We start from the raw sequence: 21,566 nt of genomic DNA on the forward strand, positions 1-21,566 counted from the left end.
TACTTTAATAGCAGATTAATATGGAACATACAAGTTTCAAAAGCTTGAAGATTACAAAAGTAAACACCCAATTCCTTTAAAATATATATATAAATATCACAATTCCATTCCTGGACCACAGATTAAATAGGAATTTGATGCATATCTCCCTTCATTTTTACCATGGAAACTTTATAGTCACAAAAATTAGTCTTAAATAAAGGATTGAAGTTTTTATTGTTAAGACTATGTGAAGTATACAACCTTATTTTATAGGTATCAATATGATTTGGTGATATTATTTGACATATATCTCTTTGTTACCTCTATAGAGTATTTAAAATGAAAATGAGCCACAATGTTTGAGAATGTGGTATCACAGTAGCTACTGGCAGTAAAACAGCAGAGAACATTCTGGAAAATCTTTCCAGTATTACTGTGTAACTGAACTGCCGACACTTGGATACAGGGCAAAAAGCTGGTCTGAACTGGTGCTCGCATCTGTCCAACTCCTACATGATGGTGTGATATGAATGCTGCGCATGTTTATTACACTCATGTAGAGCCTTAATTTATAGTATTTTATGATGAAAATTCAGAATATTATTTCTAACATTAAATCTTAACAATTTTAGTTAATTGCAAAAATTAAAATACAGTCAAAAAAATATTTAGAGGTGAGAATCTGTGAATTTTCATCTCTAATTATGAGATAGATGAAACCTAAGTTAAAGTTTGAAGCTCCCATCAACCCAGCCAGAAAGAAGCAACAGGTTTTAATTCATGACGAAAGCAGGCAGGCCCCCATTTTGGAGAGTCTTTAGTGCTAACCTCTGGGAGGACAAAGTTTCTATCAAACTGAGGTTCTTAGATGAAAATACCAGATAATATATTGAACTTCAGTTCTGTATGATAAAATCTTGAAACTGATTTATTACATAATTTTTGTGCTCAACATTATTTGCACCAAGGACAATATTAGACCATAATTCAAGGCATCTTTATGGGGCAGTATAACACATATGTAATCCAATTAGAATATATGTATATATATTGCATATTGGAAATAGTGTTTCCATAAGTATAAATAGCCTCTTTCATAATTAGGAATAGTATCTTCTGGAATTATTAGGAATTCCTCCATAGTTTAAAACAGTACTTACCATAACTAGAAAAAAAATACCTTTTACAATTAGGAACAGTACTTTTCATATATAGGGAATGTACTGCCATAATTATCAAAAGTAAACTCCATGATTAAAATATGGTCATTTCTATCTATGTTAGATTATTTTTCAGTTCAGTATGAAATATAAATCATCCATCTGGAGTACGGTAAAAGCTAACTCTTTGATAATTATCCAATGATTTTTAAAAGCACCAGGAAGTCTGTTACTAAATAATAATGAGATTTGGGATCAAAGAAAAACTGTGAGAGTGGCCTGTGACCACAGTAAGGAACAGAGGATATCCAGGACCTGCCTCCCCTCTCAACGGTAGCCATGCACAGACTCTGGGAGAGAAGTCCACTGCTCGAAGACTCCAAACAATAGCTCCAAAGCCACAGTCACTCAAAGGGGGCTGGTTAATCCTGGTGGGCCACAATCAAAAGGAGCAGAAATGAATATGAGAGATAGATTTGTGCAGAGGAAGGAAGAAATGGTATAAAGGTGACAGGGAGGTTTTATATATTTGTAAAGTGTGTGTGTGTGTGTGTGTGTGTGTGTGTGTGTGTGTGTGAGAGAGAGAGAGAGAGAGAGAGAGAGAGAGAGAGAGAATTTGCAAACAACTTAAACTTTAAAATTACCATGTTAAGAAAATAAAAATCTAATATAAACCAAAATAATTCTGAAACTAACATTTTCCTACATAAAAGAGCATTACCTCTGCTTATTCTTAAGCACTGTAAACGTGAAAAGCTTTTTAAAAGTTGGTGAATAAAACTTTTGAGTCAGAGGAATATTCTACTCCTTGTTTTTAAAAACATGAACTGAAGGTGACGTACTGCAGCACACGAGGACACACAGAAAATAAAAAAAAAAAAAAATCCCAATCGTATTTTTCCCAAACAAGAATTATCTCTATTGTGATTCACCGTAAAACTCTCTGATGTAATATGTTACCAAAGTTAATCAGGATCAATACGAAAGAATAAAACCACGGGAGAGCTTAAGGAGGAAAGCCATGCATTTAAGATCAAAATCCAAGTAAAAAGTAGTATCGATTCCGTCACTGCTTGACCTTCAAACTAGAAAGGGGAGAACATTTGGATAAAGACTAGTTTCCTGTATCAAATACTATGTTCCACTCCACACGACGGGGGAAAAAAATGTGGCTACAGCATTGTACAGCAGCCGAGTCCAGGTGAGGCACAAGCTAAATAACTTGCCAATAAAATATGATAAGGAGAGACACGTGAGACACAAGCGGACAATTGATCCGCTTTATCTCATCACAGTTCACATTCTTCACGCAGCTCAGCACCAGGCGAGGGTCTAGTGACATGAGCTACAAACAGCAGGAGAGGTTAAGATTTCCAGGAGGCCATGCTTATCCCTGTATAGAGATCAGCTACCAGGGAGCTGAAGGAGCCCAGCACCCCTTCCTTGGCCCATGTCACCCTATCTTACATCTCCTCTCCAAGGCAGTCAAGTCTTGTACCAGAAACAAACCCAAAACCGAAATCAAGAAATACCATGAAGCCCGATACTCTTCGGGTTTCTCACTGCCACTGTTCCTAAAACACAAACTATTTCCATACACACTTTACAGAGGACTCTAAGAGTTATGGGAAAATTTACATGCAAAAAAATTACAAAAAGAATATAGCATTAATAGTTTTGGACAGATGCATCTGTAATTTGTAATGTAGACTCTTATTCATGTCCGTTCTTTCACCTCAAGGAGTTTCTAAACAATTAAACACCCCTTCTGAGGTTTACCTTGGACTTTGCATTTACACTATCAAATGCATTTTTATGCACCATGTCTCTGGATAATTTCTGTATGTTATGTTATCTTTCTTATTTAGGATTTCTTTATGATAAACTTTAAATTAAAAAAGTCAAAATAGTACAGGCCATGTCTGAGGCAGACCCTAGAGGTGAATGAACTGAGTTGATATTGATAATTCTGCCTTTGCTTCTAAGGCTGGCTGGATAACTTCATTTAAATTACCTAGTTCCTCTGCTCTTGTTTCTTAATTCTTAAGATGTAAATAATAATGCTACTTATCTCCGAGGTGAAATACATCAGCAGTCAGTCACAGTGGGGAGTACATAGGAATTAGTAAATAGATGGCATATGTTTAATATCATCTATCTCCATTTGATTTAATTTGCATGCACAGAAATTATGCATATATCCATATGCATAGATATGTGTGATAATATATTGGTAATAGCAAGTTCTCAGATATCCTGGACTAGTGCTCTTCCACTGTCCTACACCCACTCCCCAGCTCTTTCTTCTTTAACACTTTGAAACAGGGTCTTCCTAGGTTGCTTAGCTCGGCATTAAGCTCATCCTATAGCTCGAGAAGGGTTTGAATGTTGCCATTCTCCTGCCTTAGCCTCCCAAGTAGCTGAGATTACAGGCCTGTACCATCAACCCTGGTGTAAATTATGTTTATTTTTAAATTACATCTGATGAGTTATATTTTAATAGTTCTTTATATCCACCAGTCTCTAGCAGTTTTAGACTGTGATAAATATTGGTAGAAAGCTGTGTGGACCATCCATTCATTTCTCAAGCTACAGCCCTTTGGTATAATTGCTGAGTCATGGGAGGTGGGTGATGTTAAGGCCGAAACAAACCTTGCCAGGTTGGGTTCCTGAAATACTTAAGTGATTTGCGTTCCCAGTGAAGAAGGTTGCCTTTCTCCACATTTTACCTTGGGGAAATGAGCAGGTTCTCTGGTACACAGGAGCTTTTGTAAACAAATGAGACCACTTTGTGAAAGCAGACAGATATACTTAGTTCGCATTTCTGCTGTTGTGTCTGTGTGCTGACTATATATAACTACTTCATCCATGTGAGTCCCAGATGCTGTTTTAAAATAGATACCCAGATACAAGATGGGTGCACGTGACATTCTAAGCCATTTTTATCCAAGTCACTCCTTTCCAGCATTATTCCAAGGCATCTCTTTCTCACATTTGATAATGAACACTCTTAACCAGATTTGTGCATCCAGATGCTTATATTAACAGGATCATTTAAATTGCTAAAATAAGGTAAAGGAACATGACAGTTGACTGTGCACAGGCACTAACTGATTCCTATTCACCAGTTCACACATCCTCACAACATACATGGAAGAATTAGCTTCATTTCAGCAATAAGGAATCGAAGACAGAGAAGCTAAGGAACTTGCAAAACCTCAGCCAAGTTACATGAGAAGCCAGGGGTTCATCCCCTGATTTGCCAATTTATTCTCCATTCTTAACTACTGAGAACATAACAAGAGAGACCATTTCTGGGTTATCAGGGTTTCTCTTTTTGGGTAACTTTTCTGCCAGGTTGACTTGCTTTAGATTCAATAATTAAAGAAAATACATGCTGGCCACAAACATTTGCTCATAGGCTATAATTCTGTTTTCACTGTTGTTTTGGTTTCTGAACCATTCTATCTTTCGTCTTTCAGTTTACCATGGTAACTGGTGTTTAGGCTACACAGACTGACATTTGAGGATCTTAGGAATTTTTCTCTCTTACTGCTTCTTTTCCACTTGTATCTTCAAGACATCCCTTTAATATAATCAGCTTCTTGACAGCTTTTGCTGAACTCGTCAATTAGATCAATGTATAGAGTGTATTCTGATTATATATCTACCCTTTTTTCTGTCTGCCTTTAGCCTCCTCCTTTGCCTCCACCCTCACACCAAGTCCCTACTGCACATATGAAAGTGGTTTGGTTTGGGTTTTGAGACTCACTGGGTCTCATAAGCATCACATGTTTGACCACAGGTTTTGAAAGCTCACTGAAGCGTGGTAGGCTTGTCAGTGGGTCCACAACTGAACACAACCATAGCCCTTCTCAGAAGCCACTGGTATCCAATAGTTAAGCGTGAAAGGGTAGGAATACACAGGCCTCTCCCAGATCCCTAACTAACTACTGACAGATCTACTGGGCATGTGCAGGCCCAATGCAGGTCAGCACGGCTGCTGTAAGATTATGACCACATTGTCTACGTCACATTTAGAAGACGGTATTTCACTGCCCTTCTTCCTGTCCTCTGGCTCTTACGTTCTTCCTGCTCCCTTTCTACAGTGTTTGCTCAGCTTCAGTGGAGGTGGTACAAATGACCTGTTTAGGCCTGCATATGCAGCCACCATTTATTCTCAGAACCCCAAACAGCCAGCCTCTCCACATTCATCTTATTTCATTGCAAAGAGGGGTAATATTATTAAGAGCAGAAGTAGCCTTTTCCTGAGGTTATAAACATATTTAGAAAGCATCTTGATACCATGTCAATTCTGATAAGCAGTAGTAAGTTCACCCCCAGCTATGAGACTGTGAATTATGAAATGGGCCTTAAGTAAATCAGAACATAGTTGGTTACCACCGTGACAATCATGGCACTCCTACAACAGTGGGCACCTCTTGCTCGACAGATTGGGGTTCTAGTCCCTAGTGTTACAGCTGTCTAACACCATTGGTCCTCCTCAGGCTGCATAGTGCTTTCTAGACCATGAAACCTCGGGAGCCGGGAGAAAGCTTACAACTCAGTTCCTACTTGATTCATCTTGCAAGAAAAACATGTGCAGTCTTCAGCAATCAGGTCTTATTGACTAGTTCTGATGGTGACCAAGAGGAAAGGAAAAGAACTTGCATTCTTTTAAGTGTTTAGTGTTTAATTCTTCTCAAATTGACTATGGTGCTTAGTGGAACGTTTTACCCTAACTTCCAAAACAGCTGATTTTCCCAGACCAACTTACCAAGTCTTTTATCCTTAACACAGTGACTTCATATTTCAGATTTATTTAATGCTAAATTATCTCTAATCAAATCCTTCTATCAAATCCTTCACTAAGTTCTAGAATATCTTCATATAGATCTGAGACATAATATTTTCTTTGTTTTATGTTGCAGTCTTTGTTTTGAATTTTCTAATTAATATGGCTATTGACATCACTTTCTTAATATGCATCTTACTGATCTTTTATATTCTGTTGCTTAACTATGTTTACAGATATCTGAAATTATGTGATAGCACATTTAAAATGTGATTTTTTTTTAGTTAAGATGTACATAATATTTTTCCATATAATTTTGGATTGGCTGTAGCTGATATAGAAGCTTTATGTTTTCACTGATTGATTCCTAAACTTCAGCCTGTTTAATTCTCTAAGCAGTTGGCCCTATTACTACTTTCATTTTGGAGGTGAAGGCGTAGAAGGAATATTGAGCTATTACTGTCATGGTTCTGAGGCTTGGGAAGACACTGGGACTCGTGGTAAGGAAGTATCCTTCCATGCTGCTATGGTTTAGATATGGAGTGTTCCTACTAAAGGCTCATGACATAAAGCCTCTGTTTCCCAGCTAGCTGATTGAGCTATCTTGCAAGATTCTGAATTTCGCAATCTAAGTGGTAGAAGTAGACAATCGGGTACATCTTTCCTCTGACTGCAGCCTCCTCCTCCTCCTTTTCCTTCCCATTTGTCTCTTCCTCCCTTCCTCCCCTTCCACTCCATAGTGAGACATGGTGAAGAAGCTCTGGCACCACACACCGCTACTGGCATACTCTTTTGTTTAAGAGTGACCATGGGCTGAAACCTCTGAATCAGTAGCCAAAATAACTATTTTTTTTTTTTTACTTTCTTTGTCTATGTCCTATATTTTGGTCACAGTAACAGAAATATAACTAAGATGGTTGCCAAATTATTGGACTACTTGGTCCATAATCAGGAATGGGAGTAGAATATTCTCCAGTACCCCTTCCACACCTGCTGATACGGCTGCGGTACATTCCACCTTTAATACATCATTGCTATCAATTACACGGTATGCTTCCTAATGTGTCAAACCTTTCTGAAACACAGGAAGCAAATTATTTTCTTTTCCTTATTTTTTTTCTTGTTATGACTTCTTCTAGTCACAAGGAAGAATTTAATACATTTTTCAATTTTCATATTGTTAATGCATGTAAACACCATCAACACTACTGACATCCTTGATAGGTTATTTTCTTCAGGACAAAAGAAGAAAATGCACAGAAAAAAAAAAGTTCAGACTCATTGAAAACTTTTCTAAACTTTCCATGACTAATAAATTTCACTACGTGGCAGATTCACTGTCTGATATCCAAATCCCTCTAATTATACTTCAAAAGATGATTTCCTTTGCCCTTTTCAGCACATGCATTATTCCAGGTGCAGAACGGTCTTATAGTTTCCTTCGGAGAGAGCGAGCATCTTCATAGCACTCAGGTCCCCTCACATCTGCTTCTAGAGCCAGCCCTACTCTCTGGTTCCTTAACTGAGAAGAGGTGCTGGTATTCACAATTGCATCTTGTTTATTTTTTCCCATTCCCACTACATATAATTCCTTCAACACTGCAAATGGTTAATCAATTTCACTAGTATTGGGGGTGTATGCTAGTACGTGGATTTACCATAGCCACAGCACCACTGCCTGCATATCCTCCTTCTCATTTTGCGTTTTATTTCCTTTAACCTCCACACTGGTAGATAACACAGCTTTGCACACACCTGGCCAGCGTTCTGCCACCGTGCTACACCACTCACCCTACTCTGAGGGTGTTGTTTTTCTTTATCAATTCCCTTCAAATTTTCTTAGTCTTATTTTTCTTTGTTGAGTTTTTTAATTGATTTTTCAAGCCTTATATTTAGTTACTAAACCAATCATGTTACAATTATACTTTGGCCCTTGTGCACAGGTTTAGGTAATGTTGCAAGTTTTAAGAATCATCTAACTGCAGTCGTGGAAGGTGCATTGACTAATTCAGATTTCTTTTTCTTTTTGGAGCCAGGTAGTTTGAAATTTTGATAGCATATTAAAAAAGAAGACTTCAGTACTGTGACCATAGTGTAATTTCTGCCTTTTTAGACTCTGCTGAAGTATCCCAAACCAAGTCAACAGTATTGGACCATGATCAGTGGGTATCAAAAGACAACATTTTCCAGTTTTATGCATGCAGACACATATCACACAGAATTTTTTTATTGTCTAATGCTTGAAGATTACACATTTACTGCATCTAAAAGTTATCTGATAATCAGGAGATAGATGAAAATAAGATTACAGATGTTTCTGCTCAGAACTCAAAGCTCCACAAAGCCACGTGGCGTTGCTTTTATTCTGTCTGTGATTGGAGCTTCCATGCTCGTTCTGTTTCATTGTTCAGTACCGGTGATGAGGGAACATCAAATTTCCACTAAGTTGTAGCCTTAATCCATGATATATTTTATTTCAAGTTGGGTAGAAGATATACTTCTTTATTCTAATCTCGAAATTTAAAAAAAAAAAATACTTTCTCTCCAGTGTAAAACGTAAGATCTTCCACACGAAGGGCCACGTTTCTTGTAATCGGAGCGATAATTCATCCTGATTTGAACTCTTACAGCCATCCATTATGCGACAGACAGGTTATTTACATCCATACTTTTCTGCTTTACATCACTGTGTTTGCAATGGCTCAAGGCAGGAATCAGTAAGATTTTACTTTGACTTAATGTATAAGAGATTGGCCATTTAATAGAAGAGGTCAATGTATTTGTGTGATGTGCTCAGCCTTGTTCTCACCTCCTTCTTGTTTAGGAGACTGGAACATCCCCCATCCTGAATTCTCACGCCTGACTGACGTAATCCAGCACCATCCTTACTACATGCTGCATGTGGTTCATGAAAAGCCCAGAATGGTAATGGTGCCCTGGTCCTAGAGTAGAGCAGAGCTAATTTAATTCACCTTTCCCCTTGTCTCGTCGTTGTTTCAGTTGCCATGCATGCTTGGAGAAGTGGGTAAAAGGAATTGAATGTTTGTGCTAAAAGGTGACTATTTGGGGAGCTGGAAAGATGGCCTAGAGATTAAGACAATCCGTTGCTCTTCCAGAAGACCGAAGTTTGGTTCCCAGAATCCAAGTCAGGTGGATCACAACTCCCAATTATTTTCATCTCTAGCTCTAGGGAGATCCTACATCTTTGGTACCTGGGTACTTGAACTCATATGCACATCCTTTGCCCCCACATACACACATACATATGAGAATAACCTACTATCACCCTACATTTGGATTTAAATCTTGTTTACCTTCAATAATCTTATAGGTGATACATCTATTTTTGTCCCCATTTTACCTGTACTCCACTCCAAGACTGAACATGTTGGTTCATGGATCAAATCTACACTCCAAAGCCAAATCCCGGCAACCTGTCACTTCTAATTTTCACATTGATCATAAACTTACTGATACAATCTTAATTTCTACTGTTATTTACTCTAGAGGCCAAAATTCCATCTTAATCTTAAAACAAACAAATAAAAAACTATGAATGCCCATGTTTCTTCCCTCATGTAGCCCCGATACAGGGTGTTGCACAAAGAATACTTCACTGAAAATGCAAATGGAGATTTGTGTGGTATTTATTTGGTACAAGGAATTACAGAAAATTTGTCCCATCAAGCTACATAAGTGAACCTGTTAGGGATACAGCACACATGCATGTTCCACCAAAGCACTGCAGTTCCATAAGACAGTATGGAGGCCATATTTCTGGGCATAGGTTGCTTTGCCCTTATGGGCTGTGCTTGCATAAGAAGAGTCAAATTCTTTCCAAAATTCATTTCATTGAGTTGAGACAATAGAGTTATTTTCATTTGGGTTTATTAGAAAATAATAAAATATGCTTTTCATTATTAGAAAGTAATAAGTTATGATAATTTAGTAGAAAATAAAGAGTCAATATATAATTTATAAACTTGGGCACCTTTGTGTTCCACACATAATGTTTTGAGCTGCAAAAGCCTCTTTGGTGAACTTTTTTCCTTTGATGAATTTGTAGTGTCCAGCTGTGGAATAGTCTTTTTGTACTCTGTGAATATACATTACTCTCATTGATTAATAAAGAAGCTGACTGGCCTATAGCAAGGCAGGATAAAGTTAAACAGGACAATCAAACTGAGGATACTGGAATGAAAAAGGGTGGAGCAGGAGAGTTGCCAGTAGACACAGAGGAGACAAGATGGGCATCAATACTGAGGAAAAATACCAAGTCACGTGGCAAAGGATAAACAAAAAATGTGGGTTGATTTAAGTGAAAGAGTTAGCTACCAATAATCCTGAGCTATTGGCCAAGCATTTGCAATTAATATTGAGTCTCCATGTAGGTTATTTGGGAAGAAGTTGAGGCACAGGAAAACTCCACCTATAGTATCCTTTCTTAGCTCTTCTGATTAGTTTGGTTTAAAGTCTATTTTGTCAGTCTGTACAGACTGAGTAACTTAAGCAATTTGCATTCTTCTCAAATTGCTCCAGTAGATTATGTTAGAAGGCAACTACAATTTGAAGAAGAACATCTAGGCTAGAGAAGAAGCCAGTCTGGTTTTGAGAGCACTGAGTGCACTCAAATTGAAAATACAAATAGTAAATAAACCTAACTATTAGGATATTTCAAAACTGAAAAGTGCTTTCTGTCATCCTATGCATTACCATGGTACTGATGAATGAATTGGAGAGAAAATAAAAATGATCCAGTACTAGAAGTCAAGTTAGGGTACAATCTAACAGTTGTTTGAGATAATCTTGGTTGTATTTGATTAAAGGATTTTGCATATTTATGTGTCAGTTTTATTAACTATTATGCCTTTTATTGCCTACTATATTTTTAAACAATGTGTTTGATAAGGCTTTCCCCTCCCCCATTCCTCCAAGATTATCTCAATCTCACCTTCCTACCCACCTAACTGCATGTTATTTCCATCTTCCTTTCAAAAACAAACAACCCCCCAAAGAAAAAAATGCAAAAAAGCTACATAAACACACACAACCAAAAAGAAAAAGAAATAAGACAAAAAGGCCAGTTTGTGATTCATCTGCCCAGGCCCTACTAGATTCTAAGGTTTCATTGTTTTAGTGAGCTACCTTCATATGTTACTTGTTTTTTTTTTTTAGCATTTATTATTTTTCCTTGTATTTTTAATGCTTTTATTATTGGGTCATGAGTAGTTTCTCTCCAGTTCTGTATATTTGGTGTTCTGTGTGTTCCTTGTTCCTTCATAGGCATCTCCCTTATATTGGGATATTTTCTTCTATGATTCATTTAAAATATGATCTGTGCCTTTCACCTGGCTTGTTTCTTCTTCCTCTATCCCTATTATTCATAGGTTTGGTATATGTCGCACTGTGTAACCAGACCTTCTGGATATTTTTGTCTAGATTTGTTTTGGTTTAATATTTTCTATGACTGGGATATCCACCAGAAATTCTCTCTTCTGTGTTTTATAATGTGTTAGTAAGGCTTACCTCTGAGGTTTTAGTCTGACATCGTAAGTTTTTTATTTCCAGTTTTATTTCAGTTTGGGTTTTCTTTAATGATTCTATTTCTACTTTCACATAGTCAATGGTTTTTATTATCTCATTTAACTATTTCTATTTTCATGATCTTCAATAAGGCATTTATTCATGTCCTTTTTAAGATTCTTCAAAATAGTCATAATTTCTGTTTTTAAGTTCTTGCTATGCTTCAGCTAGATTGCATTTCTCAGAGTCTATTCCAGTACAGCTATCAGTTTCTGGGGGAGGCGTATTATCTTGGGTGTTCATGCTTGTGTTTTGGCACTGGTATCAAGCTACCTGAACTTCTGATGCTTGAGATGTATTTTGGTGCAGCTATCTGGTCTTGTCTTTGTGGAGTAGGTGTACCATTCTTTGATTGCTATTACCATCTCTGGATCCTAGGCCACTAAGGTGACGGTGGGATCCCTGTGCACAACGTGCTTGTGTAGGTGAGCAGGTAACACAAAGTACACAGATGTGCCAGGAGGAAAGGCCAAGAGGGCCTGTAGACTAGAGCTAGGGCACTAGGGTCCTCGCCAACAATCAGAGTTCCCAGAGTGCAAGTAGGAAAAGAGGAAGGGCTTCATGGAGGTTGGCTGCTACAGGAGCAAGAGTAAGCCTGCAGAGACCAGAGTAGGAAATAGGAAGGCTAGTAAAAACCTCCTTTGTGGGCCCCAGCCCAGTGGGATCACTGGCAGTAAGTGGGAGTGTTTCTAGTGAAAAGTATTTCTGTGCACATTCTGCTCCTTCAGCCAATAGCCTTTAAGATACCAGCCCATTGGGCGTGGTCTCTTATACTGTAAAAGTAGCTGTAAGTGTGCACCCACTCTCTCTTGCTCCTTCTACTGAAGTTGATAGGGCAGAAGTTAGGTAGGCGGGGAAGATGAAACTGAATGCTGGGAGGAAGAAGGCAGAGACAATAGATGCTATGGAGCCGCCAGAGTCAGACATGCTGGAACTTTGCTGGAAGTCTACCACCTTCTGGTGATATACAGATTAATAGAAATGGGTTAAATTAAGATGTAAGAGTTAGCCAATAAGAAGTTAGAGCTAATGGGCCAAGCAGTGATTTAATTAATATAATTTCTGTGTGATTATTTTGGGGCTAAGCTATCTGGGTAGGTAGGAAAGAACAAGTGGGCCCCCTGCATTTCTGTGGATCAGCAGCTGACACAAAGCAATAGAGATGGCCTAGAAAGGAAACCCTATGATTTTGTTTTATTTTATTGTGTTTTCAACTGATGATAAATTAAGCATATGCACGACGCTCATTGACCTTGAATTTTTTTATCAGATATATGTTGTAGATATATATCTATATCTATCTATCTATTTATATAGATATAGATGCCTTGAACAATTCACTAGCACCAATAACTATTGCAATTTCAGTATATTAGTTTTTAATTTTGTTTGACTTTATGTGTATGGGTAATTTGCCTGTATTATGTCTACACATTACAGGTAAACTTTGTACTTAACAGAGGCCAGAAGAGAGCATCAGATCCCCTGGGACTGGAGTTACAGGTGGTTGTGAGCCACTCTGTGGGTGCTGGGGATTGAACTGGGTTTCCGGGAGAGGAGAGGGCTTAGAACTATCGGACCATCTCTCCAGTACCAATGTTTGAAGTTTTAAATGACTGAGGAAAGGGAGTAGTTATGTTGAAATTATATTTTAATTTCCAAGAGGAAAACACAAAAGCAAAATTTCAAAAGAAAGGCTATAGTTGAGTTCAGCGCAGGCTTTTTAATTCAGCAGCCTTAAATGCACCTTAACAGCAGGGTTTAAGCACATTAACAGCAGGGGAAATGAAGACTGAAGGTGTGCGCTCTGCTGTGGACTCGGGTATTTTAAGTGCACTGTACCTTACCTCCCCGTGCGGAGTAGTTTTGTGTCAACTTGACACAAGCTAGAGTCATTTGGAAAATGGGAATCTTAGTTGATAAAAATGCCCCCCACCAGACTGGCTCATGGGCAAGCCAGCCGTGCATTTTCTTAATTAGTGATTGATGTTGGCTGTGCCAACTCAAGGTGGGTGGTGCTATCCTTGGGATGATGGGCACGGGTACTTTAAGAAAACAGGCTGAGCAAGTCATGAGGAGCAAACCAGTAAGCCCTATTTCTCCCGTTCCTAACTCCAGCTTCCTACCCTGTTTGGGTGCCTTCTCTGACTCCCCTCAGTGATGGGCTGTGATGTGGAACTGCAAGCTGAAACAAGCCCGTTTCTCTCCAAGTTCCTTTTGTTCCTGGTGTTTTATCATCACACCATGAGGATCCTGAAGTACACCGCGACCCAGTGGGGAGTGGAACATTAGTTCAGGACTTCAGTAAAGCGAAGACGATTGCACAGAATTACCCCCATTCATTTATGAATGTTGTTCACTATAAATTAATGTTTTTGTCATATGGTCCTAATTGAACCTAGGACCCCCCCCCCCATGATGGGCAAGTATTCCATCATTGAGTTCTATCCTACATTCTCCTTTTATGCTGAGTCATGATCTCCCTATAGTGACAGGACTGGCAAAGACTCACTATGCATCCCAGGTAGGCCTTGAGTTCATGATTCCCCTGCCTTCGTCTCCTAAGTCTCTGGGATTATGGACCTGTGTTACCAGACCAAACTAAAATAATGCATCACTGGGTAAAGTTTTCCTTCTCTTGTAAAGTGACTACTAAGTACTGCAGACTCTTCTCTCCTAAATCTTTCACACAATGAAAAATAAAAGCAGGCATCAGCCCATTTCCTAAGAAACACAAAAAATAAAACTTGAGCATTTTCTTTGTTAATTCTCGGATATTTAACAAATCTTCTGGGATCTTCTCACACTGTGGTTCTAGTGGGGTGCTCTAGAGTCGCTGTCTCTATTCAAAACCCATCCTGCATTCCTGCTAACAGAAGATCCAATGCCCTTCTACCCACCCCTGACTCTCACACTGGGATCCAGCACCTCCTTGTTCCCACATGACCTGCATCTGCTTCCTCTCTGATTTAGAGGACTTCCCTGTTCATCCAGCAGTCATAATCAACAAGCTACTCCTTCCTGAGCCAATTCAAAGCCCTGCTTCCCAATGTCTTCTCAAACTTCAATCCACGTCTCTCACAGCATCTCTTTCCTTTCCTATGGCATTGGTGGTTTTCCGTTATCTGTGCCAATTGTACAGATATTTCCCAAGAAGTCTAACACTTCTGCCGTGTCTCTCTTGCCAGCCCTAACTGCACACATATCACGGTTGTGCAAACACATCCTTAGCATTCCTTATGGCTTGATGCAAGATGTGAGTCACTATGGCTATCTAAGAAACTCCGGGGAGCTCAGACTCCAACATGAGGGTGTCTACACTAAAAACTTGCTTACTAAACAGCTACAGTACAGGGTCACTAATTTGTAAATGGCCACAAATAATTTTTAAAAACTAAGCTGTTAGAAAATTAATGATTTAGCATAGCAACCGTGCTGAACTTGTTAGGCATGCATCCTGCAAGAGATAAAAACTAAAGAAAAATACATACACGTAAGTAGTCATATCTTTTAAATAAAGTCTCCCAAGTACAGGTCAGTATTATTTGATAATAGAACAATAAATTAAATAATTATTGGATTATAATTTTCAGTTACAGTGAGAGTCATGACATTTAGAAATCACATTTATAATCTGCATTCTATTAGAAAATAAATTAATTTGAAAAGGTCAATTTGTTGCAAGTAGACCACCTGATGTCAAGAAGACACAGATCTACACTAGGATTTGGTCATTTCGCCAAACCATCAGTCAAACAATTAAAATTACTCTCAATCAAATCAATTGCATGGACAGCAGCAGCAGAGCCGGCCACTCAGTGCCATGCCAGCATCCCCAAGGTAACTAAGAGGATTACACCCTTGGCCAGGTTGCTATGCAAGGCAGAGACTGCTAAGTTGGGTCATTCTCCTGGTTGTACCACATGTTATTTGTATTTAAAACAAATAAATAATGTGTCCTGCTAGGTTTATGTCAATTTGATATAGGTTGGAGTCACTTGGGGAAAGGAACCTCAGTTGGGAAAATGCTCTAACGACTGATGATTGATGTGGGAGGAACCAGCTCACTAGACAATGCCATCCCGTGGCTGGTGGTCCTGGATGCTGCAAGCAAGCAGGCTGAGGAAGACGTGAGGAGAAAGCCAGTAAGCAGCACCTCTCTCGTGGCTTCTGCTTCAGTTCTGCCTCCAGGTTTTATGCCTTGAGTTTCTGTCCCCAGTTTTCCTTAGCCACGGACCAAAATGTACAACTCTAAGTTAAATAAAAACCCCCCCCCCCCCCCCCCCCCCCGTCCCTCAGTTGCTTTTGGCTATGGTGTTTTATAACCGCAATAGAAACTCTAAATAATACAGAAAGTAAACGTTCCCCATCCCTCACTTAGCAAAAGCTCAACCCCTTCACAGGCTCTCAGGGTACGGCGAGGCTTGACACTACTCTGCTCTTGTATCCTTTTCTGTTTCATGGGCCACTGTTCTCTGTCCCCTGCATTCCACCTACACTGACCTCCCGGCCATCTCTGGATGTTGACAGGTAAAGTTCATCCTCTGAGCAAACCTTTGAACATAAATTCTTCTCTGCCTGAAAATTTATCCAATACTTACATTGCTTGCTCTGTTACCTCCTTGAATTCCTACTTTAACGTCCCCTTTTGTGTGCAATCAGAACTATGTAGCCATGGAGAACTGAGGTTCTCTTCTCTAGTTTCTTGATGTACCAGCCGTGGGTATTTATCATGTAACACTGGATATTAATTTTATTTTAGTCATCTTTCTGTATCTTCGTCTCAAAGAAAACATGGTATAAACTACAAGGGAAGAGGGTGCTTCCTGTGGTCAGCATTAGAGCCCTGTTAGCTAATATTGCCTGCCACACAGTAAAATTTCATCAGCCTCTGCTAAACAAATGAATGAACAATAGACCCTGGTACAGCTTGTTTCTGTATTGCAAAACTCAACTGTGGAGCTCGGCTTGTGTTTAAAGTGGGTTTAAGTAAGGTATGCCTTTCACATAATTTTCTACTTGGCGAGGGATATTTGAAAAATGAACCCATTAGTTGAGTTCAGTTGTTGCCTCCGTGAGGGAGTCCACCCACTTCAGTCCTTTTGTTAACGTCTAGGGTTATATTCAGTCTTTACTAAAGTAGAGGGAAACACATGCTACTGTCACTGAGAAAATTCAGGAATCTGCTGGGTACCCCAAAATGCACGGGAAGCATACAAGTGTTCTGACTTCAAAGGTTAACAGCCTTAAAATTGGGGAGAACTGGCCATCCTGTCTTAGATCTGGGGAGAAGGGAAGGACGGAGGGACAAAGACAAGGAGTGACTGGGGGCCTGAAATAAGTAAGCAAAGACAATATCTGTCTCAGAAAAGAAAATGTGAAAAGTTTTATGACCAAAGAAAAAAGATCAAGGGCTTCTAAACTATCCTAGTGTATTCCATGTCAATGAATAAAATGCACTGGAGATTAATCCATTCAAAAGTGTAAAGGGGGAGTGAGGGAGGAAGGAAGATGAAGAGAGAAAGAGAGAGGGAAATGGAGAAAGAGAGGGAGAGAAAGAAAGAGACTACTCTGCTCACATACACACACACTTAATTGTTATGGATGGATGTTTGGGCTTTGTACCATTCCTCTTTAGACTTCTTTTAAAGTGTGTCCTATATTCCTGATACATGTATTCTTCCAGGAATATCTGCCAGAGCTGTAATAAAAAAGTGGAGGGAAATCCCAGCTTGCCATCTCCTCTCTATGAGCACTGCCGCCTGCCATGGAGGGCTCAGAGCATGTGGCGGGGGCAGGCTGCAGCAGCCAGCAGCTGCTGCCTGCGTTCTCTTGGAGGAGCATCAGGGATATGAGAACTTGGGGAGAAATTAACCAAGTGATCAAAAGCAGATGAAAAGATATTAAGAGGGTACAGTGTTCCCGTCCCTGTAAACATTATGGGAGCAAGATGAAGCTTGTGGTTAGATCACAGAGTGCACAACTCACAAAAATGTACAAACAGCTTTGGAAAAAAATAAGTATGAGCACAGAAATCAACTTTTATATTTTGGTGACCCCATAATGACTATATAACCGATTTTATGAATGGTTGGAAAACTGAAATGCTTGCCTCTAACAAGTTCATTTGATACATATTCATGGCCTGTCAAAAAGGAAAATGAGGATATTAAATAATAAATTAAAAAGTGGATAAGTAAGTAAATAAATAAATAAATGGCCACCTTTTTTCCTTCACCCTTGTAAAGGTATTTGGGAATGTTCTGGAATTCTTTCTATTCTACATATTTTTTAGTATTTTTTTCATTCTGTTTTTCTTCTTTGCTGACCTTAATTTGATTATTGAAATACTCTCAATTTTCCAAGGGAAATCTTTATTTTCTTCTACCAAAAATATTTGAAAGCATCCATAACAGACAGAACTTTGGGGAAAAGGTCTTTAGGAGAACTGCGCACAGTGCACAGTCACCAACAATTAATATTGAGTGAAGCAGACCGGAGGAAGTCAAAGGAAATCAGTGCATATTCCTCATATGTGCGGGAAATCTGACGAGAGAGCTGCGCTCCTTGAAATCAGACAGAAACTGCCATTCTGAGACGGAGTGAAGTCTGAGAGTGCGCTGAAAGATTGGCCAAAATGTCTGGTTGGTTGATTAAATAAATATTAGCCTCACACAGAAAAGGCCATGTCTCTTTGTATCTAAAGTACAAAGTATAAATGCTACTTTCCACTGTAGCTCCAGGACTGACAAGGATAAGATTACTCTAGACCAGAGCAACCCTGACTTACAAATTGTTGATTAATGGAGAGGACTTACAGATAGCAAGGGGATGGCCACTTTTCCGAGAAAATCCGGGGCTTTATCTCCATCCTCATCAAACACCGTCACTTCCAAAACATCGTGGATGTCCTTAATAGGGCTAAAAGAGGAAATATCAGGTATTATACCCAAAAACACACGGGTGACGTCTGCTCCGTGAAGATCTGAAAACACTTGCACTAATTAAGCCTGTGTGTCCTCGGGGTATAAGACTACCATTTAATTAAACCCCCCAAATTAAATCAAACTGACTATTCCCAAGCCTTCCATCATGGAAGGTTCAGATGTGCACATGCTGAAGGAAAGTCAACTTTCTTCTAGTGGCATTTTCCACACACATGTGCACTCGAGAGTGATACTCTTAAAGAAACAGGATTTTAAAAAGAAGAAGAAGAAGAAGAAAAGAAAAAGAGAGAAATCAGAGGAGAAAGGAGAGGGGCTGCAAAGTCGCCCTGCAATGGGAAAAGCAAAAATCATCTTTGGAATTAATGAAGAAAAATGTGAAGGACTAGAAAGATGGCTCAGGGGTTAAAAACACTGCTCTCGCAGAGGACCCAGGTTCAGTTCCCAACACCCACACTGCAGCTCACTCCTGCCTGTAACCACAGTTCCAAGCGATTCCACCCCCTTTTCTAGCCTCTGTGGTCTTCTGAATGCACATGCGGCACATATAAGATCACACAGGCATGGATACTTACATACATACTTAACATGCATACATATACAAACATAAAAATAAGCAAATAAATATTTAATATATTTCTTAAAAAGAAAATCTGGTAAAATTATTTGATGAGGTACACAGGAAGCCTTTTCTAATTGAAACATAAAGTACCAAAAGCCCCACACATGATTTTAGAAACACTTTTTCTTTGTATTAAACAGAAACCAAGTACCACTGACAGTAAAAAATAGTGCCAAGGCTTTTGTCAAAAACCCTTGTATCTGGCAGTTGGCTGATGTGTCTGTCTCCAGGTGATGTACTTCTGCTAGACCTTTGAGGGACTTCCTATGAATACCATCAATTGCACTGGAGGCAAATCTGACTCTTTCCACTCATAAACACAGACTAAGCAGTCTGTTTTGAGGGGGCAAAGCATCATCAACTCACCCAAGGCCAGTAGGGGTCTCCTTTTAACTGCCAGGTACCTTGAAATCTAAGGCAATCTAGGAAACTAAATACATGCAGCTTCCTGGATGCCCAAGTTTGATGAGACACACAGGGCGGTCCAAAGGAGCCGGCCACTCTAATTGAAAGGATTATTAACATCAGGAGTCATTGGGTGTCTTTAAGGATTCACAGATAATCTGCATTTTTCAAAAGATTCTGACAGAATACAAATCTTCATGTATTTAAGCTAGTATCATAACATGTAAGTGCTGAGAATTTAGGACAGGACTCCATTTGTAACTTTTCTTAACCCAGAAATAGATTAGTTTGGACATCTAGAAGCTTCTATCTATCCACAGATTAATTTAGTTACTGAGAGATCTATTTTATAAATGTCTCTGAGCAGTCCCTTACAGTTCCAAATGGTCTCTTCTATTATTAAGCCATACTATAAAATAAAAGGATAAAAGGTTTTGGAGGAAAGAAAACAATAAAATTCGCTCTTTGCACATAAAACTGAGGGGAAAAGTTCCCCTCAAGAGCCCCCAGCCTGCCCCACAGACATCAGGGATAATTGCTCTCTAAGTTAAAGCTTCTCCTTGGATCCCAGGGCATCTCATACTTACAAGGTGAAAACTTTGTTCCACTCAGGATTGAGGTTTTTGTAAATGGTGTGGGTCTGAAGTCGGTCGTTGCCCAACTCCAGCAGGCAGAAAGGATCACTCTTCCCTGGAACGAGAACACAGACAACCATCAAAGACCAATGAGTCTCACAAGGGACACAGCAAATGGAGCCAAAGCTGGGTGCTTTCACAATACACTTGTGAGAACGGAGAGAAACAGAGGAATGGGAAGCTGCTCTCCCAGCAGGCTTTCTGGATCCACATTTGAGAATTCGGAAAGTGAGGGAAGCCCATGAATGTTCAGTCTTTAACTTAGCAAGGGATCCAGATCAATGACACCAGAATTTTCACTCTGAACACTAATGACCATAGCTCTCACAGGAGGGTGCACCAGGCCTGCCTGTGGCAGGGTCCTCACGCGTCCGTGTGTGTCTTTAAACGGAACTCAATAGCAAAATAAAATTTAATTAACTCAATTAAAAAATAGGCCAAAGACCTTAAAAGGCATACAAAGCACCAAATGTGAATATTCAACATTACTCCTCTTCAGGAAAAGAGTAATCAAAGCCACGATGACAAAGCACCTCATCCCTGTTAGAAAGCTGCAACCAAACAGGCAGCAAAGGGGCTGGAGACAGACTGAGTGAGACAGCATTTAGTACATACAAAGCCCTGTGCTTTACTCCTAGTAATTCAGGAAAACGGAAACAAGGGGAAATATAACAAATAAAACACTATTCTCGTAGCATAGTGTCTCTCCCAGTATTCCTCACAATAACCAGAACCACAGACAACATAGGTGTCTACCCCCTGACAAGCATAGGAGGCAATGTGGTACATACAGACAACAAAGTATAACAAGTCATAAGGAAGATTAAGCTATTAAAAGGATTAAGCCATGTCATTTGCAGCAACACAGATGAGCCTGCAGGATAAAATATTATGAAAGTCAATCACAGAAAAAAATAAACACTGCAGGGTCTCATTCATAGACAGGATAGAAAGAATCATGAAGAGGGGGCTGGAGAGCTGGTTCATCAGTTAAGATCATTAGTTACTCTTGCAAAAGACTCTGGTTCAATTCCCAGCACCCACACGGCAGCTTAGAACCATCTCTGGTTCCGAAGATCTGATACCATCTTCTGGCCTCCACAGGTACCAGGCAAGCAGATGGTATAAAGGCGTGCATGCAGGCAAACACTGATACATACAAGTATAAGAATAAAAATAAATCTCAAATATTTGGAAGAAGTGTCGAGAAAGAGTGGTGGATGGAGAAAGATTTATACACAAATATAAGGTTAAGGAGGAGCAAATGCCGGTGTTCTCTTATGTGGTGTGCTGATTACGGTTAATAATATTGTATTGGATGTTTTGAAAGAGCTATAGGAAAGGACTTTGGAACTTCATATATAAAGACACGCTTGATGTATGGAATGATAGACATGGTGCATGTGCTTGATTTAATTATGATACCATGACACACATGCC

The 21,566-nt window shown here is 39.3% G+C and overlaps 1 protein-coding gene across 1 annotated transcript in view; it reads right to left on the reverse strand.

Annotated features, from left to right (window-relative positions):
* Mctp2 (multiple C2 and transmembrane domain containing 2) overlaps nt 1–21,566 on the reverse strand; it is a 158,401-nt gene that overhangs the window by 57,215 nt on the left and 79,620 nt on the right. Inside the window, exons 12-13 of the mRNA XM_038313422.1 lie at nt 20,079–20,181; nt 18,339–18,441 (exon numbers count right to left, since the gene is read on the reverse strand). Of these exons, the coding sequence (XP_038169350.1) occupies nt 18,339–18,441; nt 20,079–20,181 (206 nt within the window). The remainder of the gene's footprint in view (nt 1–18,338; nt 18,442–20,078; nt 20,182–21,566) is intronic.

The sequence above is a fragment of the Arvicola amphibius genome, chromosome 12, assembly GCF_903992535.2.
Source record: "Arvicola amphibius chromosome 12, mArvAmp1.2, whole genome shotgun sequence".
NCBI classification, from domain to species: domain Eukaryota; kingdom Metazoa; phylum Chordata; class Mammalia; order Rodentia; family Cricetidae; genus Arvicola; species Arvicola amphibius.